A 13,188-nucleotide genomic window follows, 5' to 3' on the forward strand; every position below is an offset into this window, starting at 1 on the left:
TATATACACTTCTTATGTAATTACAGTCACCCCGGGTAAATAATGGAACACAAAACTATACTACTAGTTTCACACAGAAGGAAGCACTTCATACCAAGGCCATCATTGTCCAGATCATATAAAATGAATCTTAGCCCCAAATCAAGCGTATGCCCGGTCTCCACTCAGAGTGCTCAGAGGAGATAATGAACTCCTTGATTTCAGCTCAAACACTGAAGCAGTCCCAGTGTGGTGCAACTTAAGAATAAATGCGCACACGTTGGTGAACTCCTTTCGTGTGCGCATTTATTCTTGAATTCAATACATCCACGTGACCAGAGTGGAGTGTTTGGGAACCCGGATAGCATGCTCACCTGACCTCAATTGGGATTTTTCTCGTGTACTATTCACCAGTGTGGTGCAACTATCTAGATAGAAATGCAACTTGGTAGGTGGTACCTGCAAACAACCACATCACAGTCTGTTAATCAGGATAATATCTGACATCAAACACCTTAAAAAGCTGTTAAAAGTATATACATGTTCACATTTTTTATTATTTTTCTAGTTGGTGTCTAGTCTAGTCGAAAATCACAAATGCCTCGTAATTTATTAAAATATCAGACTATATAAAGGACAAACAGGAAAAAAAGCTGAATGAGCCTCAAAAACCTTTAAAACTGCTGTTTTTTCTCCATTTACTAGCATAAAAATCCTAAAAGTCTGAATGGTTAAAAATTGGTCCAATAGGATCAGAGCAGCTCCCATTGACTTTTATAGGATGCAGGCCTGGATTTGTGGGTAGGCCACAAAGGTTCAGACCAAGGGTGACTTTCTAAAGCCCTGGGAACGCTCAGGAGATTTTACAGTTCAAGAGGACTCTCGTTAACATAAGTGCTATATTGCACAAGTACAGTTACCAGTGGAAACCTGAACAGCTGCTGTAGGCATGCAGTAAGTACAGGGCTCCATAGCACTGGCAGGCAGCTCTGTTTTCATCATGGAAGCCAAAGTCTTTGCACTCCATTTGCACTCCATTCCTTCTGGTCCATAGAACATAGGGGCAGATTCACTAAACGGCGAAAAGTCGCCTGCAAAACGTTTCGCAACCAACAATCGCTATTCACAAATTTGCCCAGGCACAAAAATTTGCGGTTCACAACAACGCTTATATCACCTACCAAAATTTTTAACCAGAAAGTTTTGTTGTGGCCCTGGTTTGAACTCTGTGCTGACTTTTTCAAAACTAGCAGTTACTTATTCCTGTGGCAATGCAAAGCCCAATGCCAAAAGCGAAGATGCACTAGTGCTCATTTCTGCCTATTGTAACTTCACTTGAGGTCTTATTAGGTCAGAGGTTAATTTGCATACTATGGGAAATTTAAAGTTGAATGGATATCTTTATGTTTATGTTGCAGCAAATACATTACATTTCCACTGATAATTACACATGTCCAGGGAACCTTAATAAAGACAATAAAGTTGTTATAATGCCCCATTAGTAAATTGCTGATGTCCCTGTGGGAAGTAACGCTGGCTAATTGTCGCCAGCGTTTGTCACTTCGCCCTTTAGTAAATCGGCCCCATAGTGTTTTTCACCCTTCCCCACATGTAAGCAGCTCTTTGATGTGGTTAGTTCATGTTCACCATCACTCAGACCTATCAATACCACAAAAGGCCCCTGAAAAGCAAAATGTTATGCTTACTGTGTCTCCATGAACAACAAAAGTCACATCTTTTGGGGGGGGGGGGTAGAAACCATATGCCTTTCCTACACTCTGGGTTCCTCTTGATGGATTATCAGAGTTAAGTCTATAATAAAAATCAGATAATTTAGGGTAGTAAATTGTTTTTGGATTTCGCAAAGACGTCAGCATTGGCTCTTGCTTTGAATGTTGTTTGTTCTGCTTATGTGACTATTGTCCTGAACACTTTATTCTCTTGAATAGATACTAACACCTTTGTATTTTACTGGATGATAACAATATGTAAAGAAAGGTGGCAAACCTCTTGCAGGTACTCCATGTGGGACTTCCAACCAACAGCAAAGTTTGATTCTTAAAGATGTGATTGTGTGTAGAGAATAACCAAACCAAGCATAATCCTGCTCTCCAACTATACTCCATTCTGCTTCTTCTACAGACAACCTACTACCTGTGTTGAAATGTAAAGCTAGTCAAATGGAGAATTCATGTTACCTTGACTTGTCTTAGCATATTTATCACCCTGGCATAAGGCTAGACCAGAATATTACATGGCCTGAGATGTCACTTTGGACCATCTCTTGCTCCATGCAGTATATAGTAGTTTATAGAAGTTATATTAATCTAAAGCAACTGGACTTGCTCATCCAAGGTGATCTTGTGTTGTACTATTATCCGATAGAGTGCAATGCACAACATCAGAGCATATTTGTACAAGAATACAGTATGTTTGAATAAAGAGACTGAGAGAGAGAGGTAAGTCTTTGTAGTTAGTAATTAGTAGAAGAGTAGTTTACAAACTGAGTTGTCACAGACAATACCGCTACCTAGACAAAATACACCCTTCTTATATATTACCTTTTCTACCGGTACTTGAAAAAAAAGATATACCTGAACACATGATGTTAAGATCCTGTATGTTATTTGAGTGTTGCATATAAAATTTAGTTTAAAAAATCTTTTTCTTTGGATTTAAATTTTTTATTTTTCTTTGATTAATGCACATAAAAAAATGCATTAAAATGCACTTAAATGCAGAGCTTAAAGGGGCTGTTCACCTTTGAGATAACTTTTGGTATGATGTAGAGAGTGATATTCTGAGATAATTTGCCATTTCATTTGCCGTTTTCATTTTTTATTATTGAAGGTTTTCGAGTTATTTCGTTTTTTATTTAGCATCTCTTCAATTTGCATTATAAGCAATCTAGTAACTAGGGTCTAAATTACCCTAGCAACTGATTTGAATAAGAGGCTAGAATATGAATAGGAGCGGCCCGAATAGAAGGATCAGTAATAAAAAGTAGCAATAATAATACATTTGTAGCCTTACAGAGCATTTGCTTTTTAGAAGCGGTCAGCGACGCCCAATTGAAAGCTGCAAAGAGTCCGAAGAAAAAGGCAAATAACTATAAAACTATAAAAGAAAAATAATGAAAGCCAATTGAAAATTGGCCATTTTATAACATAATAAAGGTTACCTTAAAAGGGGTGGGAGAGAGAGAGAGAGAGAGAGAGAGAGAGAGACAGACAGAGAGAGACAGAGACAGAGATGGAGGGTGGGATGGATGGATGATGAGCTCATCCTGCATGTTATGGTCACCATTGGTTGAGAAGACAAATCTCCACCCCCTGATCCATAAAACACTTATACAGAACCCTAGAAAAAATAGTAATATTATAAAAATCACATTCTTCTGTCTGTACTTGCTATTTTAGTTAACATTGTACTGATCAAATATAAATGGTGTAGGTACTAACGGTTGTCTTCTACACACTGTATAAGTCTGTATGAGGTATCACTGCATTGCATTGCACCTTACTGTGTATCTGAGATATTGGGACCCCACAGAAGGAGCTCCCACTGCCACGTCCAGGTGTCCATCAAGGTTAAAATCCAGTACTGCCAAAGAAGATCCAAACCTGCCAGAGTTCTAAAGAGAAAAATAGGTGCACAGATACAATATTTGATAAATTAATCATTTGGTGACTCATGAATAAAGCTGACTATTTTAACACACCGTGGTTTGTCCAGAGTTAAGATTATTCGCCTTACGGTGTCCAAACAGCTGTACTGTGTGCAACTTTAGTGGAATTGGATTCAGTTCTTAGTAACTGATACTTTAAGCTTTTTTAGTGACCCCATGCTGTAAATTCTCGGTCAAAAACATAAAAAAAGAGTAACTTTACAAAGTTTTTTCATGGTAGTTTCCATGAAAACTCTGGGATATTTTATAAAAATATATTTGAAACTGCAAATTTGCTCTTACCCTTCTTATAATTTGCACAGTAAATAACACTTGTGTACACTCTCACCTCGTAGCCTTCAAGCACTACATCTGCATCTTTGTCTAGGTCCATTTTGGCAGGTGGAAGTCCACTTGCTAATCCATAAACAATGAAGACACGACCTATTTGAACATGACCCAAGGTGCTGTATCCTGGAGCTCCAACTACCAAATCCCCATGTCCATCACCATTTAGATCTGCTGTGACCATAGCCCTTTGCAGGAAAGAAAACACTAGTTCAGTGTGTTATCTCTACCACTGAAAATATCCGTGTGGATAGCAATAAAATTGCACACTGGCAGTTATCCTGCATATTGTCCTTTTGTCCTCTGTTTTGAACTTATACATTGGTACATAAAGGTGTATGGACGGAGCACCTGTGGGACAGCTGGACTAGCTATATTTCGCTTTTACGTGTATAAACTACAGAGTGAAAGGCACTGAAAATATCCATTGAATAGTTAAATTTACATCATAACAAAAGTAACAGGGTTCACTTATACACTGGTGCAATATGCTACTATAAAGTTATGACATTAAAACTGTATTTAAATGTGTTTAATTAACCAATGGAAGAAAGTGTAGCCACAGTTCACCTTTAGAGATATTGAGTGTTTCTATACTATGACTATACTGTACTTATTATGATAATACATTAAATTTATGTAAGGTGATACATATGTTCATTGAGCAATCAAATGATTTTCACAGGAGCCATCCTGACTTTAATTTGATTCTCATGTTGTATAGACAAATATAAGACACAAACCATCCAAGCCTTGCATAAGGTGAACTGACGAAGTAGGAGGTGGAAGGGCTGGTAATATGGTTTGGATACTGGCCAGTAAAATTCATATTCATTGCATCCATAACATTGCTCACAAACAGCACAGAGCCCTGCAAAATGAAATTTAATTTTAAATTCATATTAAATAACATATATTGAAAATCCCTTTGTAAATACTATAAACATAAGCTGAAATGAGCTTTCCCTTTCACTCCCTGCCTGTCATTTCTAGCCTCTACCATAGGCAGTATGTTTCCTATTCTTTGGAACAGTAAGCAATGAAAGTAAATGCAATGTATTTTATCTGCCATGGTTTTCTCTAAGAGCAGGACAAGGCAGAGATTAAATCACCTGTGTGCTGGAGACTGAAGGGTCTTCACTGTCCAATATACATTTGAATCTTTCTAAACTCAAAAATATTAAGAGCTTATTTATTACCTATTGTAATTTTTACTGAGCAGTTATGATGGTTACCACTTGATATAAAAATACCACTATGGTCAGATTTACAAAGGCATCTTTACTTTAAATAGAAGTAGCACAGAAAAGAAGCTTGACATCTATAGACTTGCATTACATTTTTTTTGGCAAACTTTCAGTTTGTTAGGGTGTTATAGTTCAATACTGCTGCTGAAAGATTCATATTCAACTGCTTAAAGTAGCACTGTGAATCCATCATGATTCCATGGTTCAAATTTTCAGAAATCTGCCCCATAATGTTTGTTTTGGTATCTGAATATAATCTGCATTGTGGAGATTTACCTTTGCCCAAGAATTCATCTGAAAGACAACTCCTGAGTCCACAGAGATGTTATCAGCTCCATCTGCTCTCATGACCGAGGGAGTAAAATCTCCATCAAATTCATTTTTTTGCCAATGTTTTCTTAATTTTCTGCAAAAAAGACTTTTGGAGGTTAAACTTCAAGGTCTTAGCATTAGATATTTACCTTGGTTTTATTTGTATGATACTAAAAACTACAGTGTGGCATGTCTGCTTTATGCAGTTAATAAAAAAATTCAAGTTTAAATTTGGCTTTGAATTTGGCAGCACCAAATTTAAAACCTCCCTCCATCTGCCTCAATGGTTACATCCCCCACTCCCACCCGCTAGTGTCCCAGGTAAGGTAACAGAGTGGCTAGGGAGTGTGGTTTCTAGCAAATTTAGAGAAAGCAGACTACAGTCCACCCCCACCCCCATGGCTGCAGGGTATGCTTCCTCTGAGTGATAATCATCTAACTGAAACTAATATGATTTTGGGCAATTTATTAATACAAATCAAAGACTAGTTTAACTAGATCTTAAGGTTGGCAGTGTGTATATAGCATATATGAGAAATGGGTGAAATGTAAAGAATAATGCAGGAGATAATGTTTACTCACATGTTCTTTTCCCTCCTCTCAGTATTACATTGTATGAAAATAGGGTTTTCAGGTAAGTAGCAGTCACTAAGAAGCAAACAATAACAAGCTTCTTATGAAATGGTTAAGACAATGCTAAAAACATTTAATACTTTATCACTCAAAACACACTTCCCTGAAATCCCCACTCACCTAGTACCATTATCTAACATGAAACTGATCAAATGGAATATGTTTGTAGACCAATAAGCCATGTCATCAACGCCACCAAGAAAATATTCCTGGAATCTCTCCACCAAGAAAGGAGATTTGCTTGCATATGTTGAGTGAAGCTAGGAACCAATAATATAAAGTTTCTATCAGTAATAATCCAGACAACTTTTTGGTTAAACCAAACAAACATCCAACAAAGCAGGGCATATTACCTTATCAATACCAAGGGATTCCCATACCTAATCATGAAGAAGAAGATACTATAGTAAAAACATGTGCTTGTCAATTTTTACTCCAGGATACAATTTATTGAAATGCATTCAACTCACATTTCCAGGAAGAGTATGTACGTGCAGTGAGTAATTGTGTTCTCTTCTATGATGGTTTTGCCATAATAGAGGTTGTAGATGTTAAAGAGGTCCTTCACTGGAATGTACCTAATGTGATGGTCAGTATTATAATACCAGTAGAACACTGAACAGCCTTATGAAGATCTTTTACAAGATAACATACTTACAGAGAAGGACAATGATGATATTATCTAAATTAAGGGGCTTCACAAGCAGCAGACTTTGAGACTGCTGGGAGGGGCTAAGAAGGTATAAGAAGGGTATGAAAATGTATTATTTATGGGCCTTAAATTATTTCACTGTGGGGCACAGTAACTTTAGGTATGCCACTTTCTAAACTAAAATCTCACCATTTGGCTTCTAGATAGTCAAAGTTAAGTTCATAACGGCTGAGTACATCACCACCTGAAAAAATAAAACAAAAAAAGTTTCACAGGACGCCAAGGCCAACATGCAAAATGTTGCAGGCTCATTGAGGGTACTTTGCAATTCTCTGTGAAAGAGACCTTGAGGGTAGGGCTGCAAAATACAAAATGTTTCAATTACCATTATCTTCTTCTCTACACAGTGGTAAAAGTGCAAGGGCATTGCTTTCAGACAACTGTAGGGGGTACTGGCCTTTAAGTGCTTATTTGGCAAAAATAAAAGTACAAAGAAATCCCAGCTCGCTGCTGGATACAGGTATGGCATCAGTTATACAGAAAGCTGTAAATTATGGGAAGCCATCTCCCATAGACTCCATTTTATCTATTTTTTCTTTTAACTTTATTTAAACTTCTCTGTAATAATAAAACAGTAGCTTGTACTTGATCCAAACTAAGATATAATTAATCCTTAATGGCGGCAAAACAATCATATTTGGTTTATTTAATGTTTAGATGATTTCTTAGTAGACTTAAGGTATTAAGATCCAGATTATGGAAAGACCATTATCTGGAAAACCCCAGGTCCTGAGCATTCTGGATAACAGGTCTCATACCTGTACTTGCAGCTAAAAATGGCGGTAGAGCTGAGGGGAGGTAAACTTCATTCTCTGCATTCGTCACATGCACAGTACAACAGCAATGTCTGCCATGGGCAACACTGGACCTAAAGAAAGCCCTGTCAGTATTTGATCAGTGTGCAAAAAGCTATAAAGTTAATTATATTATTAATTAAATTATATTATTTTGAGAAATGTATTATGTCTATATTAGTTATGTATTAGTATAAACTCTTTGCATGTCACCATCACTAGCATCAGCAGGACAGTAGAGGTTGAATAAACAGAGAGGTCAAAAGGGCATGTGTCTTTACAGAGCACGTCTACTCTTAAAGGAGAAGGAAAGGCTTCTTCCACTTGGGGGTGCCACATGTTAGGCACCCTCAAGTGATTGTATTTACTTACCTGAAACCCTGGGCTGGTGCTCCTATCAGCAGAAAACTGCATGGGCCCAGGTCTATTCCAGTGAGCACCACGGAGCAATCTGGCTTCTTCTTTCTTCAAATATTCCGGGGCAGACACATGTGCAGTAGAACGAAATAGCTGACTTTTTAGTTAAAGTTCGACTTCTCGCTGGAAGAACCCCAGGCCGGTGCAGTTTTCTGTTGATAGGAGCACCGGCCCGGGTTTCAGATAAGTAAATACAATCACTTGGGGTTGGGGGTGCCTAACATTTGGCACCCCCAAGCGGAAGAAGACTTTCCTTCTCCTTTAAACAGTATCTGAAAAATACATTATACAATTTATATGAAGCAAGAATTATGTTTACCAAAATCTCCAGTTTGATGAGCTTCAGCATAGGAGCCATAGAAATCAACCTTCAAAGAAAACATTCATCAATATTTCAGAACTGATTGCTTAAATGTTTACCCTATTTGACACTGAGGGGCACATTTACTTAGCTCGAGTGAAGGAATAGAATAAAAGATACTTCGTATTTTTTTGGCTACTTTGACCATCGAATTGTCTACTTCGACCTTCAACTACGACTTCGAATCGAACGATTCGAACTAAAAATCGTTCGACTATTCGACCATTCGATAGTCGAAGTACTGTCTCTAAAAAAAACTTCGACCCCCTACTTCGCCACCTAAAACCTACAGAGCATCAATGTTAGCCTATGGGGAAAGTCCCCATAGGCTTTCCTAGCTTTTTTTGATCGAAGGAAAATCGTTCGATCGATGGATTAAAATCCTTAGAAACGTTCGATTCGAAGTATGTAATCGTTCGATCGAATGATTTTTCCTTTGATCGTACGAACTCGAAGGATTTACTTTGACGCTAAGTAAATGTGCCCCTGAGTGAAAGTAGTTTATATGAACTAGCCCTTTTACCTCTGCATTAAGGGGCAAATTCACTAGATGCGAAGTTGCGCCAGGCGCAACTTCGCCGCTACTTCGCCATGTCGTAGTTTCGCCAGTGCTCCGCAAATTCACTAAAATCCGAAGTTGCGCACAGGGGTAGCGTAAGGTTGCGAAGTTGCCTAGCGTTGATTCGCTATATAAAGCGAAGTTACGCTAGCGAAGGCTAATTTGCATACGGCGCGAAATTCAAATTTCAATGGAGGAACACGTATCTGCATACAAATGCCTAGAAAACTTCAAATCAGCAAATAAAAATTTTATTTTGCCCTCCTTACTGTAGTAAGGAGAGTCGATGGAGGAAGGGGGCCCCAAAAATTTTTCGATCTTTTTCAGCCTATCAGCCATCATGTAGAAAACACGCCAACCTTTTTTTGGGACTTAGAAAAAAAATTGGGACTTTTTTTAAACAATCCCTATCTACTCTATTGCGCTTCGCCAGGTCTGAGGTGGCGAAGGAAGTCTAGCGTAAAAGGTAGCGTTCAGTACACTGCGCAAGTTAGTGAATTTGCGTAATTTCGTCGCTAGCGAAGATTCGCCTGGCGTAAGGTTGCGAAGTAACACTAGCGAAACTACGCCAGCGTTCGTATAGTGAATTTGCGCAGTAGCGAAAATGCCAAACGCTAGCGAATTAACGCTAGCGTTCGGCGCTTCGCGCCTTAGTGAATTTGCCCCTATGACTTGCTGTTTCTTAGAAGACCAGATGGAAATGCTCTCTTATTAGACAATGTGTATATGGTGGCAAAAATCAGGGCATAGCAGTGAGGTTTAAATTATATATTTTATGATTTTTTGTATGATTTTTAGAATTTAATCAGGGTTTCACCAACACTGAAGCCTTTAAGCCTCGGTTGCCTTTTCTTCAGCAACTTCCGTCCAAGCCCAGACTGGCAATCTGTGGGTTGATATATTTGGCTCCTGCCATGATATACATGAAAGAATAAAAGCGGTTTTATACTATAATTGGGAGTGCTGTCAATTCCTTGTATTCGTTCTGAAAAAGCATGTGAAGATGAACACATGATGTGGCGTGCACCCCTCTGATAAGAAAAGGAATCACCAAGGAGCTGGGCCAACAAAGAAATTGTAATCTGTGGGTTCCGGCAAATGCCAGAGGGGCTGCTGTAAGTTGCCATAGACAGTCACTATATATTGGGCTGGTGGGGGCTGTTTGGGCTGCTGTGTGGCCTGTTTGGGCCTCTGTGTACCTGAAATGCCAGGGCCTGTTTTGAATCTCAGTTCAGGCCTGCTTCCGTCCTCTGAGGTTATATGTGACAACAACTAAAGGTGACCATAGACGTAACAATTACGAATCTTTCTTCGAAAAGATCTTTCCAAGAAAGATCATTCGTTTCAACAAACACGTGTAGAGCAGAATCGTCAGATAAACAGGTAGATATACAGGTAGAAGCAATAGAATTCTACCTGTATCTGACGATTCACCACTAACAATGGCCGATGTTTGGGTGCCTTCAAAGGCACCTAATCAAAACTTTCCGTCCAGCCGATTGACAAGCCGACCGATATCCAAGTCTTCTGCCGATATCGGTCGGCTCTTTTTCCACCATACACGCACCGAATATTGTACGAAAATTTGTTTTGTATGATATTATCTGTGCACCTATGGCATCTATTCATTTTAGGGAAATATGCATATATCTTCCAATTTGTTTTTAATACAACCCGTACAGAATGTTTCTTTATAACAAAACATCTATTTGGAATAAAAGTTAAAGAGCACATACATAGTTGACATACAGTATATACTTAGTGGTTTTTAAAGCAAATTTAATCTGTCTGTACACAAAACTAAAACATTTTAGCAGGGACTTTAAATACATACTTCCCCCATGGCCTTAAGAAATCCTTGGTCGATATTCAAACTATGCCAGCTCACATCCGATACCATGTGGGATGCAATACCAAACAGGAAGGCCACCAGTCTCTGTGCACTCTGTTAAAAAGTAAATATGTGATATGACCATTACTATTATTACTACAGGTTATTTGTTGGAAAGACAAAAGATGATAGTGGGCCTATTATAGCTTACAAATTGTTGTTATCTTACTTTTATTGCACCTTTTTGGGGGTTTCCGCTGACTGTGCAGAGGGGTGGTTCACCTTGGAATTGCAAATTCTGAGCAACTTTTCAATTGGCCTTTATTTTTTATAGTTTTTGATCTATAAAAACTCTTTCCAGCTTTCAAAAATAAATGCTCCCTGAGGCAACAAATGTATAGTTATTGCTACTTTTTATTTACTGATTTTTCTATTCACGCCCTCTCCTACTCATATCACAATCTCTTATTCATATAAATGCATGGTTGCTATGGTAATTTTGACCTTAGCAACCAGATTGCAAAAATACTGAATAAAAAGCAAAATAAATCAAAAATCACAAATAATAAAAAATTTAAACCAATTGCAAATTGTCTCATAATATTATTCTCTCCATCATACTAAAAGTTATTTTAAAAGTGAACAACCCCTTCAAAGGTGGAGAATTTTTTCAGAAAGTAATCTTTACCTTGTCCCATGGCTGTGGATAGACTTCTCGGATGTAATTAATGCTAGTCTTGAGAAAAGGTGTCCAATGTGAATCTTCAGATACTTCATGGTATTTTCCTTTAAGACAATATCAAAACAGGAAATTTAAATATTTAAACATATTTAAAGAATATATTCTATTTTTATTAGTACTGTAAACTCTGCTTACTCTCAGGTAAATCCGTTTATTGGTTATTTCTATTTTGCATTGCAGTGGACCCAAACCAAGGACAATTTCCAACAGACAAAACAACTGGTCCTATGTACTAGCCCATTATCAATATATATACAAGGACATTAAGACAATTTGTACATTAATCTACTAAAAACAATGCCTTCCCATTTAAACAAAACAGGGTTTGTTTGTCCATATATTGCAATATATTTAAGTTGGCCAACTATGTCAAAGTCATCCCTGGTCTGGCCAGTCCTACACTCAACTTTCATCTAATTCACTTAAGAAATCTATCGCTTCATTATACATTTTACACAGGGACTAAATTTTACCTGCAACTAAAGGTGGCCATACACAGACTGATAAAAGCTGCAGACAGACCGAGTCGGCAGCTTATTGGTCCATGTGTGGTGCTCTCCGACGGGCTTCCCGATCGATATCCGAGAGATCGTGCAGGGGTAAAAATCCTGTCAGATCGCTGACTGCATCTGTTCGTTGACGTGGCCCCGTGATCCAGTCGCCCGTTATGATCTGATCATTGGGCCCTAGGGCCCACTGATTGGATAAGCCCGATATCGCCCAACTCAAGGTGGGCATATAAGGGAAAGATTCACTCATTTGGCAAAATCACCAAATGAGCGGATATCGATATGTATGGCCATCTTTACTTGTTGCTTTCAAGGTCAAAACTCCCAAACATGGTTGCCCTTTTATTGGCCACTACTTGGATCACCTGACTATAGCTGGGGTGGGAGCTACAACATGGAGCTGGCCACTGCTCCTGTATAAAATATAGCAAAAAAGGGAAAGTTGTGCTCACCACTAAAGCTGACCATAGATGCAAAGATCCGATCGTACGAATCACCGTACGATCTGACTTTCCCATCTCCCGACCCGCCACTAACCATTCAGATCAAAGTCTTACCAGTCAGATTGTTAAAGAACAGATCAGCAATGTTCTGCCCCTGACAGCAATCGTAAGATATCTATGTGCAACCAAAGCTAGTGACAGTCTCCCACTGAAAATCGTACGATCGGCAATACACGCAGAGATATTATCGGTAGCCGACAGAAATTTTCTAACCTGTCCGATCGACCAAACGACCAATCTCCGCGGACGAAAAATGTCAGGACTCTCCACACACGTTCCGAAAATCGTACGAATCCTCGATTCGTACGATCAGATCTTTGCGTCTATGGCCAGCTTAAGGGTCAGGGCACACGCTCAGATTCGGGAGATTAGTCGTCCGGTGACAAATCTCCTCTTCTTCGGGGCGACTAATCTCCCCAAACTGCCTCCCACCGGCGATTTACATTCTATCCGATTTGTTTTCCGAAGTTGCCTCACGAGGAAACGGGGGGCGACTTCGTAAAACGAAGTGCTCCCAGTGCCAGCAATTTACATTCTAGCCAGTGCGAGGCAGTTCAGGGAGATTAGTCACCCA

At 38.8% G+C, this 13,188-nt stretch overlaps 1 protein-coding gene across 5 annotated transcripts in view; it reads right to left on the reverse strand.

Annotated features, from left to right (window-relative positions):
- Nucleotides 1–280: 280 nt before the first annotated feature.
- LOC121394695 (phosphatidylinositol-glycan-specific phospholipase D-like) overlaps nucleotides 281–13,188 on the reverse strand; it is a 56,095-nt gene continuing 43,187 nt past the window's right edge. For 2 of the 5 annotated variants that reach the window (XM_041566322.1, XM_041566324.1), the window contains exons 13-15: nucleotides 3,996–4,182; nucleotides 3,498–3,613; nucleotides 1,502–1,791 (exon numbers count right to left, since the gene is read on the reverse strand). In XM_041566322.1, coding sequence (XP_041422256.1) covers nucleotides 1,629–1,791; nucleotides 3,498–3,613; nucleotides 3,996–4,182 — 466 coding nt within the window. In that variant the 3' untranslated portion in view covers nucleotides 1,502–1,628. Of the gene's footprint in view, nucleotides 439–1,501; nucleotides 1,792–3,305; nucleotides 3,340–3,497; nucleotides 3,614–3,995; nucleotides 4,183–13,188 lie in introns of those variants that run through there. The other 3 variants (XM_041566323.1, XM_041566326.1, XM_041566325.1) reach the window with 3 other exon arrangements.

Source organism: Xenopus laevis, chromosome 6L (genome assembly GCF_017654675.1).
Source record: "Xenopus laevis strain J_2021 chromosome 6L, Xenopus_laevis_v10.1, whole genome shotgun sequence".
In the NCBI taxonomy this organism is placed as follows: Eukaryota; Metazoa; Chordata; class Amphibia; order Anura; family Pipidae; genus Xenopus; species Xenopus laevis.